Source organism: Mytilus edulis, chromosome 11, assembly GCF_963676685.1.
Source record: "Mytilus edulis chromosome 11, xbMytEdul2.2, whole genome shotgun sequence".
Classification (NCBI taxonomy): domain Eukaryota; kingdom Metazoa; phylum Mollusca; class Bivalvia; order Mytilida; family Mytilidae; genus Mytilus; species Mytilus edulis.
Genome location: NC_092354.1, coordinates 63,683,536 through 63,702,748, shown reverse-complemented (window position 1 = coordinate 63,702,748; position 19,213 = coordinate 63,683,536). Strand labels below are relative to the sequence as shown.

Below are 19,213 nucleotides of genomic sequence, written 5' to 3'. Positions count from 1 at the left end.
ATATTTCAGCGGAGACAACTCTTGGTTGCTTAGAATGTGGTATAAGATGGATTTTGGTTGTTTCCCTTAAAATCATTAAACTGCAACAATTTTAATGAAATATACTATGTCGTGGCAGGAATCTTTTTATTTTACGATAACTTTTGGATGAATTCATGTAGTTTTATATATATATTTATATATTTATGATATTTGAAAATTTTCAAACATCAATAAATCGAATTTGATTTTCATGTAAATGAAGTAAACTCCGCTCATAGAGGCAGGTGGGTACGTTATTTGAATCGTCTGTGAGTTCGTCCGTCCGTCTGTCCGTCGTAACTGGTATGGTGTCTTCATTTTTACTTAGGATTACTTCCAATTATTTGATAAGGTACATCTTAGTTGGTATGATTTCAGTACTTTGTTATAAAAAACGACGATGACAGAATGTAGGATCGCTATATGTCTCGCTTTTTCGACAAAATGAAAGGCTGGACAATAACTCTGATATATCACATTTTTGAGTGTAGGTCACAATGTAAAAACTAATAACAACAGAACAATGCTTTAAGGGATATTTATAAGAAACTCGAAATTAAAAGCTTTTCATTTCTGTAGCAACTCTTTCTATAAAACGTTGTCACTTGTTGCAGGCCTCGGTGACTGCAAAATAGACAATTGGTCGTTGGACTTTTATTTTGGGAGCGAGATTTTTTTTTTTTTTATCTTTTGTTGAAGTGAATACTGAAGCCATTGATTTATATAAATAGGCAGGAATATATGTGTTTTGTTATTCTTTAAATTTAATGCCAGGCGAGCCGCAGCCATTTTGAAAATTTTAAAGTCAAAGATCACATTTACACATGTTACTTATCATTTTTGATAAGTTTCATAAAGTTTGGAGTATTTTGAAATTTTGGACATTCTGAAGTGATAAATACATGTGTTTGACTCCAGACAAGTTTATATTACTGTGAATAGTGCACGGCGAGCGATGCATGATATATATACTTTAATCATGACATTGTTCATTTTAGTTAAATGGGACGGAGTGTCTATTCGTCAGATCTTTATTGAGGAATTATTAGATTTAAACATAAAATACTGATTAATGCATAACTACAATTTACTTATGATTTAATTATGATTCAATTAAATAATGTTTATTCAAACAACAACGATCAACAACATATCTAACAATCAATTACGATTTAATTAAAACGTTTATTCATACAAACATAATCATAAAGAGTTTAATTAAATGATGATTATTCTTTTTGTAATGCATATTTTATATACAAATTATAATATCTATGCAACAATTCTTTATTTTTTGATAAAGAATTTATTTTTAAAAACGAGGTGCCGGATTGTCTTGGTGCCGTTTATAAACATTTAAAAAATTTATGAGTAAAACTGTACAAGCAGGCAAAGAAACACTTTTCTCAATGCATGTTTAACGGGTTCATGAATAAACTAAATCAACTCCGAGACTTTTAAAAAATTTTGAAACCTATTCTGTAATAAATGGCTCATATAGTTTATGTTTACGCTTACTGCAAACTACTAGTAATTGCATTTATCTTAATAGTCTTTAATTCTGTGTTTTTGATTTTGTTTTGTTTTGGTTATTTTTTTGTAGGGGGTCTTGTAGTTCAATATTTATAAGAACGTCATAAATAGTATATGCAGTTCTCTCTATAGCATTATCTGTGGCAGATTTTTTCGCTCTGGCATCTCTTGCACTTCTGTGTCCCTTATCAGGACCATTATCCATGTTATGAAGTTCTTGTTCCTGTACTACTCATACAGGAGTGGGTGGTTCCTGATCCTCTTCAAGATAAAGATGTCAAATGTTTTCATCAACCATAAACGACACAACTAGACAGCAGATAACTAGGAAGCTGGTGCACAATACAGAGAAAAAAATGAGTCAACAGACTCATAGCAGAATACCAAGATTATGTTGAACATGTTATTGGCGAATTAAAATCATATACAGTCGTTGGAACTCTAAAGAGCTTTACTCGTCGAACACTTACAGCCATTGTTAAAGTTTGTGGTAGCCATTGTTTTGTTAATCGCCAGAAACAACTTTTCAATTAATTCTACTAGTATAATAAAGTATATGTACAATGTTTACGATAAATTTATTATTTTGAGATCACCAACATCATTTAAAATGTCTGACTCTGTCTCGTATTAGGACTCGGATCGGAGTTATACACATTTTGTAAATCTCTATTAGCCAATCCAATAATAAGATTATAGTACAAGGTATTATTACATATTTGTTACGAAAGCATTGGGTTTTGCATATGTTGTAACTGCAAAATTGTCCTACTTGTATTGCTGCCCGTGGCAAAAAAGGTTATTGGTTATTTTGCCCCGATTCAAAATGACATTAAGAAATTAACTTGATTAACGACAATGACGGTGTTTGTATTGAAAATTATGAGAGTTCTGCTACAATGGCCACTGTATATAGTAAAATTGTTCAACCAACTATTGTCGATTTAGCCTTAGTAATGGAAAATACTCGCTTTTGTGTAATACATAAAATAATGAGACATGTTGTTATAAATTTGTACACAGCAAATGAGTGAAAAAGGATGGAAAATGTGATAATTTTGTTAGATTTTTTCCTGTTAATTAAATGCCCTCGGGCAGATATGGGAGTAGCGGGATGATACCACGACCTATATGGAAAAGAGCATGTTATAATCTATAATTATAACATAATTTGTGAACAGAACACAATGTATAAAACAATTATCAAGAACATTAGAACGTTTTATGCATTCGAAAGAATGATATGATACATAAATACTTAGTAATATAGCATGGCAATAGTTCATGATGTTATAACTGTTCTATGAAATACGTGATGCAATGTAAAAGCATGTCACTTTTAAATGATTGTAGTTTACGTCTTACATTTTATATGGAATAATGTCGAAAACAATGTCTAAAACAAAGTAATTTCAGGGCAAAGTACTGAAGACATTTTCTTTATTTCACATTGCCAAATTGAGTAGATATTGAACTCCACCTCCATTCACGCGTTGAAGTGCCATCATCAAACTATGGATGGTCTTCATTTTTGAGTTTGCCTTCCATTTCAACAATATATCCTCTATCAATCCAGATAAATCTTTTGGGAACTTGACAAAGCTTTCCTCAACTGCACAATAACTCAATCCGAGCTCTATTCCCAACTGTAGTGCACAATTTCCTATCTGATGGGATAACTCTTCCAACACTTTGTTGCTAGGAGTTTCTTGGAGTTTGAAATTCGCGATGTCTGACATAAAATGAAAATGATTAAATGAAACTTATAATATTTTGTTGTGAAATGTTTAAATACGATCACCATAAATTGTAAAAATATTGATAAAAATGGGAGTAATCGGCGTTGAATAAGATTTCAGCAACTGTGATTACTCTAAGATCTGTAATTTGTGTAGTTTTTATTTTGTTTTTGTTGTGTGCTTTGTGATGATTGGAGTAAATATCATTTGACTGGTTTAATAACATATTGTTTTGTTACATAACTGACCTAAGTTAGGGGAAGTTTTCAGCGCCTGCAAGTTAATGGGATAAAAATAGTTTAATCCAGTGGTCGTTCTATTTTGTTCATCAAATCTGTTTTTCTTTCATTGTGTTTCACATTGTGGTCATGTGTTTTTGCTATTGCATTTCATTCCGGCAAAGTTGGTAGCAGTAGTGCATGCTTACAAGATTAACCACGCATCATTCTGTGTATGCCTGTCTATTTGTGGCTGTATGCCATTTTCATCTTTTCTTTCTTTTGGTCCCAGCAATCAAGGCACAAGATTTCTCTTTTTAATTATCATACATTTATCATTTTCTAGGCTGCCTTTTACATAACCAACTAACGTGACGGATCGTCAAGGTTTTTCGGATGAATTTCGTTAAATAAATAACTATTACGTCGCTTGATCTCTGGTGGAGAGGTTTTGATTGACAATTATATTCTTTTTCTGTATCATTTCAAACTGAATATCACATTAAACTGTTGATATTGTTTTAAAAGACAGTAAATTAAAATTAAGCCTTTTTATGATTATTGTTTTCTTAGACAAACTTATTTTAATAGATTATCCGTTTAACACTGTAATAAGATTCTAGAATAATGTTTGCATTGAAGAAAACATTGATTTTATTTTCAAATAAAATAGAAATATAACTAAATGTTATAGTCGTACTAATACATGTGATATGCACAATGCCGAACTTTTGACTTTTATGTTTAATATAGATAAAAGAGGGACGACAGATACCAGAGGGACAGTCAAACTCATAAATCGAAAATAAACTGACAACGCCATGGCTAGTAATGAAAACGACAAACCGACAAAGAAAAAGAACAATAGTAAACATGACACAACATAGAAAACTAAACAATAAGCAACATGAACCAAACAAAAAAAACAAGGGGTGATCGCAGGTGCTCCGGAAGAGTAAGCAGGTCCTGCTCCACATGTGTCGTGTTGCTCATGTTATAAAACATCCAGTAAATAGTCTAATTCGGTAGGTCAAATTCATGAAAGGATAGGGATTGTAGTTACGACGTAAGGAACATATCCGATATCATATGTTAAAAGGTTATTACATAACGGTCAACCAACTCGTGATGGCGTCCGTAAAATGTACAAAGGGATGATTTCAACTTCACCATTTGCAACTCTTGGTTTAATAGCTTCCTTGTGAGCAGCAACCCTCTATAGAAAATCGCTATAGGAAATACAAGTACGGGAATATCGTATCAATTGGGAGATTTATACCCCGTATATATGCAGGTGATGCTGGAATGCTGGACAGCTTAAATCATCTCTTTTGTCGTAAAGGTTTTTTTTTCAACCGACCCTTTCATGCACTAAATCCATTGGATGTGGACTGATTCACATTTTAGTTGTTGAAACACGATTTGTATACGATGCTATAAACTTTGAACTGTCTTATAATAACTTTGAGTACAAACATCAGTACTACGCCTCTGAAGTATTTTTTTGCCGCTTTATATGTGTCTATGATATAAGATTTTTCAACTGTTTTTTTTTTTTTTATATATATATATATATAGATATTTTCACAACACTGCCATGACTGTTTCAGGTTGCTGTATCGCACACTTGTTTCTGCTTATTGTTTTGTATTTAAATTCTGCCGTTAGAATTGTATCGTGTTAATTAATTTAGATTCTTACAAATTATGGTTTGCTATGCAGTATTGATTTTGCACATTGTTATGATTGAATCTCTTCTTTCCAATTTCGACGGCAGTTGGTCTATCACGGAAAGCTTTTATGAAAATTATCCACTATTTCCTGTTATAGGTATAGTCACTTGTAATGGGAAAATAGCTTTTCAAATATGCAACATTCACTGAGCTGAATGCGTTGCTTGTCGTAACAATCGGTATCATAAATGCAGTAAATTGCAAATTTAAAGAGAAAATATTACGTTGTTGTATTGTTTTAGATGATAAGAATTTACTTAAACTTGTTGAAGTATCTTTTTTTCTTTATATTATCACACAAAAAAATATACAATGACGATTTCTAAAAAATAATTTCTTACCTAGTAAATTCGTTTCTTCCCTGAAAACCTAACAAAATATAAATACCTGACAAGATCAACGATTTAGAGACTTATTATTATACTATAAGGTGTCATTTATTTTGTAAATAAAAACAATACTCATTGAATACGCGTTGAAAAAAATGTTCAAATGATATTGTTTAATTATCACATCTGTTAACAACATGTTTAGTTAATATATCTACTATCAATGGTTGGAAATTTCTTCTCGTTTTTGAAGACAAAACATAATAATTAAATAATCTATAATATCTGTAGAAACAGAAGGAAATATATTATATGATCGAAGACCCTTGGTACACATACGCTTATGCTCATTATCAGACTGGTCTTGTTCTGTTTTCCGGTTTGCTTGTGTAGCAGCCGTTCCAACAATTAAAACTGTTTATTAATGTTAGTCTGGACTGGCTAACAACAATGCTACGTGTCAACATTACTAGAGTTGTCATATAAATATGTGATAAGTTGTCATCACTATAAAGTTGATACAAGTTAATAAGGTGAAAAGAATCAAAATGTTTAGACCCGCGAGCCCCCTTAAACATATACATTAGTATAATGCAAGGAATCTGTGAATCGCCGAACCATAGTATATTAATACAGCCACTTGTACATTTTCTATTGAAAATTCAAATTTGAAATTATTTTTAAGGATCTGGTTTCGCAGTGTATACTATATATAAGTTGTGAACTACTTGATAATCTGGTAAATCACAACATATTGTAATACATTTAAATTGACAATATGTACACAGAAAGTTGAATGGCTACTACACTCAGAGTAAAGCATCTTGAAAAGAACTAGGATTACCCATGGGGAAAATGAAAGTAATGGAACTTTAAATATTTATATATTGATAAGTTTAATTGAGTCATATAAATCTACCTGGCAAATCACATGTCCGTCCAAATTTATTGCTGCCAAGGCGTCAGAAAGATTTTGCAATGTAGGATTCTCTAGTTTTGATATCTTTAACTTTTTCCATTGCTTGAGCGCCATCGACATGATGCCCTCTGGACTATGTCCCGCATACGTATATTCAGTGCTCTCCCAGTCCTTTCTTTTCATTCCCAAGTTAATGAAAAATTCTTCGAATGACTTAATTCCAATCTGACTACCCAATCTAACAAGATGCTTATCAGCCGGTTCTGTTTTTAATTCATTGTCGGTGAGACCTGATAAATGGATTACATATGCATCTAATTTGCGAAAACAGATGAATTATCTTATATATAAATGGTATAATGTGGAGAAGATGCAGAATTTATAGAAGGGATATTCCAACTCATCAGTCGAACACAACTGTCAAAGAGTTAACAAGGTTAATGTTATTAAAAACATAAAAAATAAAAAATACATGAACAATAATTGTTTTTATCATGCAAGCAGCCAACTCTTGTACTAATAAAGGATACACGCGCATATTCTGGCTTTATTTGTACATTTAATGTCTCTTGTTATCCATGTTTTCATGTTGAGGAACCAGTTATATGTATTTTTATTTTTCCGTACATGTTCATGTTTGAATCCTCTGCGCAGTCCACGTTTTAACCACGTTGATTACGATGAAAGATTAGAGTCAATAATTTATATTTTGATTATTAAAGGTTCAAATGTTTGGAGTAAATTTGGAGATATAACAATATATTTACATTGTCGGAAAATATAAAAAGTATTAAAAATCGCTCCGAAACAGGATAAAAGCTCGCCGAGCCTCGCTCTTTGTCTCTTTCAAATTGCATGTATATATTGGTGTAGTCAAAGCAAAATTGCACTGATGCTTAAGATTGGATCGAAAAGTTGAACAGACAATTTTTTTCATTTAATTATATATGTGCGATTGTCTTTATGACGCGTGTAGCTAAAAAAATTCTACTGATGTCCAATTGCGTATTGTTAAAACTATTGACATTGACGAAGAATATTTGTTCAGCTGAAATAAATCTTACTCGTATATTATCTTTTTATAATAGTCTCGTTACTCAAATCTTTATTTCATTATACTTTAATGTAGATAGCAGGGTGATTATAAAAAAACAAAGAAAATGTGGTATGATTGTCAATGAGACAATTCTCAACAAGAGACCAAAATGACACAGAAATTAACAACCATATGTCCGTACGGCCTTCTACAATGAACAAAGCCCATACAGCATTGATCTTTATCAGCTATAATTAGAGGCAGGGAGAGGGCGTTTGCAAAATGCTAGACAGTGTCTCCGTAAATGTGAAAAGGGAAGAGTACAGGTTCAAATACCTATCAGTGAGGTGGTAAATTAACAAATATATTCGATTATTTATTGTAAGGTTTTTTTAGGCACCTTATAAATATTCTAACGCCTGCATGGTATTTATTAATCATAATAAATGCGATGCGCAAGGTGTAATTCACGGTTGTAACTACGCAGACCAACATATATTATTATAAATTTATAGTTTTCTTGGTTGTTTAAAATGTATTGACTCGATACATTTCATACAATATGTGAGTATTGAAAAATCATCCCTCTTCAAATTGGAAATCAAAAGTTCCGAGTTTACCAGTAAATTATATTTGTTTTGTATATCATTTTCATGAGAAAAAAAATATGTTTACCTGTTTACCTTAATTTTACATTCGGAAAACTATGTTAAACAGTTTACCTTTACATTCGGAAAAAAATATATTTAACTGTTTACCTTTACATTCGGAAAAAATATGTTTAACTGTTTACCTTTACATTCGGGTCCACAAGTCTCCTGGTCCTGTAATATTAAAACATTTACTATTGATATCGATTTTGGTACTATTGTATTCATTAAAGCACGGTAAAATATATGATTAAACGGAATTAGATTCATAACTTCAAGACAAAAGTTAAGATTATATAGATTTAAAAAATAATGTACATTAACAAAAAAAAAAACACTTTGTTGATTTCATTTATTAACACCTTATGTTTATTGTTGTTTCTACTGTTTCATACATTGTTTATATATTTATGTAATTAATTCCAAAATGAATGTGTAAGAAAAGATATTGCAAATTCGGTAATATATAAATCTATTAATTTTGGCTGACGATATCCTTAATGCTCGTCATTGATATGCATGAGATGTTTGTAAATCGTCCAATCATCATTAAATGGAACACATACAATGTCGATAGAAACGTTACGAAATCATTGGGGTTTATGTCATTTTTAATTATTTTTTGGTAGTTCAATGGAATGATATAAATGACAAAACTGGAACTTAGTTCAATAATGACAATCAATTCAGATCAATTGCTAAGTATCGCAATGCTGATGAGTTATAATGATGTCTTATTTGTGTAAGTATTATAAGGATATTAAAAATGTTTCAATATCATGCATATGTTTAATCATTTTTATATTAAGAATGTCCCGTATTGTTATTTGCGTTAAATGAAAGACTTCATAATCATGCATTGGATCAAATAGAAAATTTATGGGGAAATATCAAGAGTGTCTATTTGCACAAATATCTTTAGTTTCCCATTAGCTGTTCACCTCAATACTACCTCATTACCAACTTCAATATTTGTTTTATGCCGCCGCCGCCATATTGACGAAATGTACGTGTCACTTTTTGACTTTCGTATTAAAAATTTGAATAACGATAACAGGCATCCATTGAGAAAAATAATTTCTATAGGAGTTGACTGACCATTTGTGACATGCTGATAAATTTGTAAATATTTATGATGTAATCATTTAACTTTTTTAATTTTTGTCTATATAAACTTCTAGGAAACACGCTAAAACATATAAATTGAAACTCTTCATGATTAGGTAATAGCTCCATTTAGAGTCCATCCCAATAGTTACTGTGGAATAGAAACATGGTCACATTTGGTCTTCTTTCGATCTACAGTACAATCCTGGTTAAAGTTTGGTTTCCGTTAGGCTGTACGGAATTTATGCAGCCATGTCAGGTCAAAATGCAGACGTCATATTCGATGCCATGAGTAACGTATTAGTTTAGATATATTTTATTGTTCAACAAAGAAAAAAGGGATTAGGCACAAGTTTGAAAACTTAGTAACGTCTTCTCTCATAAATATATATAAAACATTAGTAAAAATAACTCTTCGACTGTCCAACATTAAATTTCTATCCTTATTCAATTTTACAGTCAAAATATAAGCGACCTTTATCCCGAACGACCAATATTATTTGATTTACCTGTGCCTTATATTATTAATTTATTTTCATTATCAACATTCTCGATACAATTGCCACATGACTAACAATCAATCAAATATAAAGCAGTTTCCAAGAAAATTGTGAATTTGAAACTGATGAGTTTGATGCAGTCTAGTGCACTTTATTGTAAGTTAAGGTAGTACCTAACACTACAGGGAGATAACTCTGTAAAATCAGCTAAACGTTTTAATTACGTTGTGTTTTGAGGGAATAGTAAACGTCTCACTGATCAAAATAAGTGTTTGTCAAACTGTTATATAACCAGTGTAATTTTTCTGATAAAACGGTTGGTTCAAAATTTTTGAATTTTTTATATTTTTGTCAAAGGGTCAAAGTAAATACTTTGTCAAAATTTTATGAAAATTAAACGAGCCAGTGAAGGTGTTGGTACCACCTTAAGTATCTTTGATTGTTTTTTTTATCTACAAAATTAACTATTGCTCACCTTGTTAAAGACCCAGTTACGTAAATATCTTGTGTCATGTGCCTTTTTATTTTTACATTCCCATTTTTCAATCTTTAAGACTTCTTGTGAAGGTACATAGCAAACACCGCTTCCACATGGAATGCCAAATTCCATTTCGTATAGTTCTGATACTTTTGATGGTTTCATTTTCCTGCCGAAACTGTTATAATGGAACAGAAGCGACGAATCTAGATTCTTTGTCAGACATTCTTGAACGCTTGCTGCAACATCTGGTGATATGGAAAGTAATGATTTTTCATGTGTCATGTATACTATAATTCGATTGTTTTCTATCCATATTCGAAGTTCAATATCCTCGTTCACGTTCAGTAGTGCAGCTTTATGATAAAGACACGAGTGTTTCCTTTCATCTTTTAATGGCCATGCATTGAGCGTTGCTCCGATAACTTTGAAAGCCAGTGCAGTAGGAATATAATTACGGTCTATGTATTTGTACCTCATACAGATTGTGTTTTTTTTCTTGCTGCCGTCAAACGAAACGAAATCTTTGGGTTTTATATCTTTGATCATACAGGGCACAAGGTAAGCATGATTTACAATGCTCTTCTGCTTAGTCTTTGGAATTATTAGTATGTCCAAATGTATGAGAAGCTGTACAACAAATTCTTTGATGTTGTCATTTGGCATATATTGATGCAAATTATCTTGCTGCCAAAGCTTTAGAAGGTCTGCTTTGTAAATTTTACCTGTCTTTGTCAAGTTTTTCAGAATGGATTTCAGGTTTTTTTCAGCTGGAAAAAATATCTTATCTGTCACAAACGATCTCAATATATTAACCAATGCTGGAGGGTGAATGATGACGAAGTTGTCCAACCCCGGAAGGCTGTAATACATCAACTTTCCTAGAGAATGTTGGACTATAAGAAAATCCTCTAACTGCCGTTCATTTAAAGCAAGGTCGTCATTCAGCTTGTTTACATTTCGTATGTCTTCCTTTGTTATGATGTTTATATTTTTCATTCTCATGTTTGAGATTTGAAGTTCTAAAGGAACCCACTGCATAGGTCGCCGCTGACCCCATGATGACTGCTGCATTGCAAAGACTACGACTTGATCAGTCATTCGTTGTATTTCGGTGTCGTTTTTATCTATCCCGTTTACGAAGTATACCGTATCCAGATGTATGTGGTTTTTTTTCTCGTGTTCGGAGAACATCTGGTTTATATCCTTGATAAACTGTTCCTTCATTTTTGCAGTATTGTCCTTAAAGAGAGAACATAATCCCTAATTTATATAAATTATGGAGTACTGCTTTACCAACGATATATTAATTCCTTAGACTAGTCCTTTTGTCATGACATGAAATATTACTAGAGTTATTGTTTTAATACACTGCTTATCAAATATTTAACAATTTCAGGTGTTTGTATCCTTAGTCATATATTCTTGGAGCCTGATATACATTTTTGTTTTTCAATGTCACCATCGTTATTTACTACCACTTTGCTCAAGATTAGTTTACTGTAGGCGACACGCTTTCTAGTCTAAAATTAGAGTTTTTTGTGAGGTTTAATTTTGGTTGACCTTGTTTTCGTTTAATGTAATGCATCTTGTCAATCTAAATCTATAACTTTTTCTTTTTGCAAAATTACAAACAATGGAATTTATTTCAATGATGGTGGGCTTTCTTCAAAAATGCAAACCTAAATGACCATAAACACAAATGATGGTGACAGGAGTTGTAACAAAACAGTTCGTGCAAGACAAGAAGCACTGCAAAGAAATAGTTGTTTGTTATAGCGAGTAAGCAATTTTTGGCAACCATACGGCCAACAAACAATAAACCAATACCATAAAGTCGACTATCAAAGGTCCCAACGCGAAAACTATAAAATATGTCACCTAAAACAAAAACTATAGGATATCGTGTATACTTACGCCATATGTTGTTATGGTCATCGATATAGATTTTCTCAGTTATTTAATGATTACCTAACTCTAGATATAAAATACTTAAATTTTCTACTGTCAATATTGACTAGAAAAAAATCCAATTTTCATTAGCAATGTGCACTGCTAAAGTTAAATGTTGACAAGTCGAAAGAAGCAAAATTATTCTTTCTGTAGATCAATTTCGTTTCCTGAAACTAGTAAACATTTCAAGAACGTACATTTTGTCTCTGGACAATAGAAAATAAAACAATGCTTTTTTTATTCTTCTTCATTGTAAATAGAAAATTAGGATTCCATGCAATCATCATGATCATAGAATTTCTATTTGATATAAATGATTTCAAACTTGAAATAATGTTATCAACCTCATTTTACATGTTTCAAATTTCGTCCAAAAAATAAAAAATAAAAAATAAATACACTACTCGGTAAAGAAGGAAAACTTAAAATTATAACAATACCTAACTCCGTGTAAATTAAAACAGAAAAATTCTAATTAAATTTCAAAATCATTCTGAACACTTTAAATGAAAGAATTACAACTGCGTGTCATATTCCTGACTCGCGATCGATACTGGTATTTTCTTATGTAGAAAATGGTGGTTCACACCTGGGTTTAAAGCTTGCTAAACATCTCAATGTTTACTGTCGCATACAATTCCGTTATATTGACAACAATGAGTTAACAAAACAAATAGACATGTTAGGTATAAATGTCAAAAATATGGGTACAGCAGTCAACCATGTATTTCAATCTTAATCACAATAAAATATGTTTATTGACAAACACAAATGGTGTGGTTGAATTTGTTGAAATGCACAAATCATGCAGTAGACTTGCCAGTAGTGTAACAGAAAAACTTGTGAAAAGACTATAAAAAGGACTTGAAAAGGAATATATACATCAGTTCGGTACCAACCAGAAACCATGTAAAGAAATGAGAGTACTCACATAACTGACAGAACTAACAGCAAAATCAAGGCCAATAACATCGAATATAAAACATCTAACACTAAAAACATCCAATGGATTTTGTACAAATTAAAGACGCCATGAACAGTAAAAGATGAATGTCAAAATAGAGGTAATGACATATTGTAGTAACCTGTATATTTATAGGTAATAGGTAAGATATGCATATTGGAACACCAACAGGGATCAAGGATTGAATCATGAACTGTTACTAGAGAAATTAAATGGTAGCTAAGATAAGAAATTAGGCATTGCAATAAGCATACTACCGACCCTCACAAAGTTCTTGAGTGAAAATTTCTCTCATGTGACACACAATTGCAGGTACTCATTTTAACCATCACAAATACACTCAAATACAATCATTAACACATATTCATTCACAATTATATTGTGATTATTTTGGTTTCTTAGCTCTTCAACTTTAGTTTTGGTGAATTAATAATGACTAATGTGTTCTTATTGTAATATCTCAGTATGCACTCGTTACCAAATATACAAAGTACAGCTAAATAACAGTTTACCAATAAAAAACAAAGGTCTTTTTTAACCGTAAAACTATGTTGGGCCGATTTGTTTTTATTTTTTCCCCGTCACATGCAATATGTGTTTGCGCTGAGTCAGACGCCTTTAATACAGTGATTGTCGTTGGTTGCTGTTCGTACTATTTGTTTTTATGTTATCATTATAAGGCCATCAGTTTTTTATTTGAATCGTTCCACATTTTTTTTAGTGCGGCGCATTCTATATCAGAGTATACGGTATAAGACTTGTTCTTTGTTGAAGGTCTAAACATTATCTACATTGATTCTCATCTTAGTTAGAACCGTACTACATCTCCATTTTAAGTATTGATCTTATATACGCCAAGTGTTTTTTATTCTTCCTTTAACAAAATATATATTGAAGAGATCGTGTAATGCATATTTCTTTCATGTAACGTGTTGTACATTACTGTGGATTCAATTTTGTCGTGGGTACCAATTTTCGTGGATAGCGGAAATCTTGCATATTCGTGGATAATCAAATTTGTGGTTTTGATAAAGTTCATATGCATTACTTTGGAAAATCTGTCTTTCGTTGAACATTTAAATTCGTTATTTCTCTGTACCCACGAAATCTACGAAAGTTGGTATCCGAAGAATATTAATGAAACCACAGTATGCGTGACAATAAAGTGGCATTACTTTGCACTTATCTCTGTGTGTTGCAGCAAACATTATCATTGGCATAATATCCTCAGTATCTTCAGTATAACTCAACACTGAGTCTACCCAGTGTATCATTATGGCTAGAAAAAAAAACAAGATAATAGTTGACACAATGTTTGTCTGACACTCTCAACTTCTAGGACACTACAACGCCATTATGATATTGTATAATGAGTAGGTTAATCCAATTGTATAACACAATCAATTTCATAAATGAATGAATGTTTAATAAATGTTAATGGAATAAGATGCACAACAAAATTAATATGAACAATTGATTGATTGAATATATAGATGAATAAAAGAGAAGCAAACGATACCTACTGACACGTCTAACATACAACATAGAAAACTAAGTATTGAGCCACACGAACCCTACCATAAAAACTATGTGAGTTCAGGTACGTCTGAAAGGGGACAAATCCTGATCTACATATAGCACACATCGTGTTAATCATGTAAGTTCAAACCATTTATATGTCTTATCGGTAGGTTACATCTGTGGAAAAGTGAATGGGATTAATGTTACGACAATTTAAATACATCAGTCGTCATATGTGAAGCATATATTCCATACATGGTCAACCAAATCGTGATGGCGTCTGAAAAAAAGAACGAATGAGATCAACTTCAACACTTGGAACTCTTGGTTTAATGGAGCTCTTCCTTGTAATCAAAAACCCTCTATCAAGGAAATCAAGATATAGCTGATTATGCAGTATAGGCTATGCTCGTTGTTGAAGGTCGTAAAGAGATCCATATTTGTCAATTTCTTTATAATTGGTCTCTTTTGAAAACATACGACATCTTCTTTTTAAATAAACATGATTGATCTCGAATTACTTGTAAAACAAACTTTTCTTGCAGTTTTATTTTACTAAGAATGTTTGAATTTTTCGGGTGCACTTTCTACAGATATTCAATAATACTAAATTTAAAAATTTAGATAAAATATATTTAGTAGTATTGTCAATATTTGTACTCACATGCAGCAGTTACTCCTTTTGGATATTTGTCCAGTTGTTTATGTAAACCGTCTCTACCATCAAACATCAATAAAAATGACCCACGCTGTTGTATAAAAAGTTGATGAGTCATATCATATGATTTCTGCCCACCAAAATCGACCAGATCAGAAGGTGCTATTGCAATTTTGTATTGACCATTCCTGACTTCCTGTAAAATATCTGATTGAATTTGCAGCTTTTGACATTCTAATGTCGCTATCTCAGTAGCAGTAACTTGGACAGCTTCGTTTGAGTTATTTGTACGTATTTTTTCCGGGACAGACTCAGTCATGGAGACAGAAGGCGTAGTATCCAACTGGTTTTCTGGTTCAATTTCAGTTTCTTTCTTACTTTCTGGTGTAGTTTTAATTGACGAACTTGATTTTAATTCCTTTTTTGGAAGTGCATGCTGAGTCTCCTTTACAACCGTTGTTGTTTTCGGTCTGGTAACCTGTTCAGACTTCATGCTTACACCAGGTCGCCCCCGAATAATTTTTGCCAAAACCTCATGACCACGTTCTCCTATATTAGGTATAGTTAAATGTATCATTAGACCATGGAAGTAATATTTAAAAGGAATAACAACGACTATGTAGCATGTATAAACGGCCTGCAGAGCTCTGTACTTAAGTCATTTGATTTTATCCAATTATAGTCTCAGCGGCAAGACCCCTGTGATTACTATCTGTGATACCGCGGTTGTAAAATGGCATTTGGAATTTGATTACATTATTGAAACTGGACAACTAAAATGGGGATAATATATTCGTAAACATATATTTTCTCTTAAAAAGATTTTATTGTGGAATACTTGTATTACCATAACAAGTTACAGCAAAAATTAAAACAAAACGACACAATGGGCTTGACGCTATCTGACTGCATGTCTTATGGTAAATTCATTTTTACACGAATTAGTTTATTTATCAAGAACTATAAACTAAAGGATAGAACCGTTTAGAATTGTGAATATTTTAATTGACTTATACACGAAAGACTAAGATTATTCGTATTTAATAAAAGGGGGTCCAAACGTATTTTTTTGTACAATCCTCTTCTTAACATACGGAAATGGCCTCTTAACTGTCTGCAAATATTTAAATTGATAATGACCTAGCCTTGTTCTCCAATTTCATATGTTATAACTGTCGGTTTAAACGATTAAGATCGAGCTAACCAGAAAAAGGAAAATTCAACTAAAATAAATATTGAACGAATGACTTTATTCAACAGCGTACATCGACGGAATGTAACGAATGGACTATTCTGGTTACTTCGCACGTATATACGACAAGAACTTGTACGAAAATGACCGTAAAGTGTCAGTGATTTGATCGCTCACATGCGGAGAATCAACTTCCATTACAGATATTAAATCAATTAACGAGTTATCGAAAAATGGGCGGTAAAGCAGATAAAACCTTTGAAATGACGACGTGGTTATTCCTTTCAATATTACTTCCATGATTAGACCAACAAACACATATCATTTTGTTAAAATTTAAATGTTGTTATTAAGCAGGAACTCTTAAGACACTTTAGAAATATATGGTCCCAAAGGCTGATCATGACTGAGGAATAGGAAAATGGTCTGTACAGGATCAATCGATCAATCAATCAAAAGATATGAAGAGGCAAAATTGTTTTAATTGTTCATAACTCAATCAGGTTACAGTGGAAAAAAACTTAGAGGTTATTTCGTTATAAGTTCCTAGTTAAAATGTCAGTTTTGTATCCTTTCTCATCAAAAATGAATTTATATCCCTCTTTCAATAAAAAATAATTAATATGTAGATAACCTTATTTCAACAATTCAAAAGAGAACAATGATTTTGTAAGGTATGTAATCAAAGCAAAATGGAACGGATTTACTTTACTTTAATTCACACATACCCTCCTTGAGTGGAACCATTTTCCTACTTTCAATATCAATACCATTCCTGCCAAAAAATATAACTAGTCCATCTGTAGAATTCCACTTTAGGGGAATATCTTCGTCAATGAGAACGCTTGCTAGAGTACTTTTTCCTGCCTTACAGGGACCACCTAAAAGTAAACTAAATCGTGATGATAGTAACACCTACAGCGCTATTGAGAACAATATCTTTTATTGTGATATTTATATATATATATATTTCGATCCCTAACATCACTGAAGAGACATTTATTGTCGAAATCCTCCGGATCTGGTGTACTAAAAAAATATTGACACCTTATGTTTGTGGCATAACATCGTGGCCACAAGTAATTTTTTTTTCTGTTTAGTATTAAATTTAAATTAAGATCCATTGTGTTACATCTTGTGATCAATTTTATTTGGCAATCGCCAATGGCAGTCAGCAGGGTTAAAGAACATCAGTTATCGACCTGTTAGTCAAATGCGTTTTGTTTAAATATACTTTTTCATTTTTTTTGATTTTTTGGAAAATGTTGTTTGTGCTGTTTTTAGACCCTTCTACAACGAAATTGGTTTTACAAGCACACGTTTAAAAATTGTTACAGATCTAACATTGTTGGGTTGATGTTTAGACGAGTTGTATATATATATATATATATATATATATACGTCTCCTCAAATGAAAGCTGTTCAATTGCGGGATGGTGCAAGTCATGTGGTAGCAGACGTTGTCTGACTTGTCAACAAATACTAAATACTCAAACATTTACTTGCCACTCGACTGGGTCTGTGTACACTATATTTTGCAATGTAACTTGCAAAACCCAGAATGTTGTATACCTCCTTCAGTGTCGATGTGGCATGCAGTATGTTGGCGAGACAGAGCAGCCATTCAACAAACGCATGAATGGTCATCGAAGTGACTACACTTGCAAGCCCGACCTACCCGTAAGTCGTCATTTGAGATCACCTGGGCACACACAAGCTGATCTCAAAAACCTTACCATCACAATCATAGACCACAACGAGGGTTGGTCGAAGTTTGACAGAGTCGCTCAGGAAAGATTTTGGATAAGAAAGTTACGGACAGTTTCCCCAGAGGGCACAAATGAAAAAACATAGAATGAGTCCCTCATTTTCCTGTCATCACTTGTTTCCAGTCACTCTGGCTTTAGTACTGGCTTTACCATGTTTACAGTTCGAAATTATTTTTTTTTAAATACCAGTTTAAATTACAGGGCTCCATTCATTCGGGATTGATGTATAAGTACGTAGCCACGTTCAATTATTTTACCTCGTTAGATAAAACTTATTTTCCTAATCATTATTAGACTGCTATTCGTTAGGGAGGCTAAAATTTGTAGTTTCTGTTGCAATTACCCTACCGTTGTCAATTTGAAATATTATACCAACTTGGATCGGTTAGGACATTTTTGATTTTTTTGTTTTTAAGGACTGCCCTCAATGCAGTTATAATATCTAAACTGCTGTGCCATTACACATCGAAAATAACTATTACACATCGAAAATAACTATTTTCATTTGGCATATCTTTGAAATCTTTGCGCCGTGTTTTGAAATTTTAAAATTGTATCAGCGTCTGTGGTATTCGCTTAAATTAAATAAATTCAAGATTTAGAAAAAGTTTCTCAGTTTGAATATATTGACATGATTCATTTGACATCGTGCTATTATTGAAGAAGTATATCTGTTTTCCGAAATATCTAATATTTGTTCATTTTATAGTTATTTAATGGTGATGTTGTACCCTTTTTGACTTATTATATATTATATTTTGTAGTGTACAGAATCATATTACATGATCCATCGCCCTGTAAGATTGATCGTTGACTATTTATTCAGTCATTTTATATATATATATATATATATATATAATTTAGACATGTTTAACAAGTAAAGATGTTTAAAA

At 32.0% G+C, this 19,213-nt stretch overlaps 1 protein-coding gene across 1 annotated transcript in view; it reads right to left on the bottom strand.

Annotated features, from left to right (window-relative positions):
• Positions 1 to 6,453: 6,453 nt before the first annotated feature.
• The window catches only part of LOC139494475 (uncharacterized), a 39,551-nt gene continuing 26,791 nt past the window's right edge, over positions 6,454 to 19,213 (bottom strand). The window contains exons 5-10 of the mRNA XM_071282635.1: positions 17,280 to 17,432; positions 15,366 to 15,908; positions 14,356 to 14,459; positions 10,261 to 11,505; positions 8,322 to 8,352; positions 6,454 to 6,782 (exon numbers count right to left, since the gene is read on the bottom strand). Coding sequence (XP_071138736.1) covers positions 6,454 to 6,782; positions 8,322 to 8,352; positions 10,261 to 11,505; positions 14,356 to 14,459; positions 15,366 to 15,908; positions 17,280 to 17,432 — 2,405 coding nt within the window. The remainder of the gene's footprint in view (positions 6,783 to 8,321; positions 8,353 to 10,260; positions 11,506 to 14,355; positions 14,460 to 15,365; positions 15,909 to 17,279; positions 17,433 to 19,213) is intronic.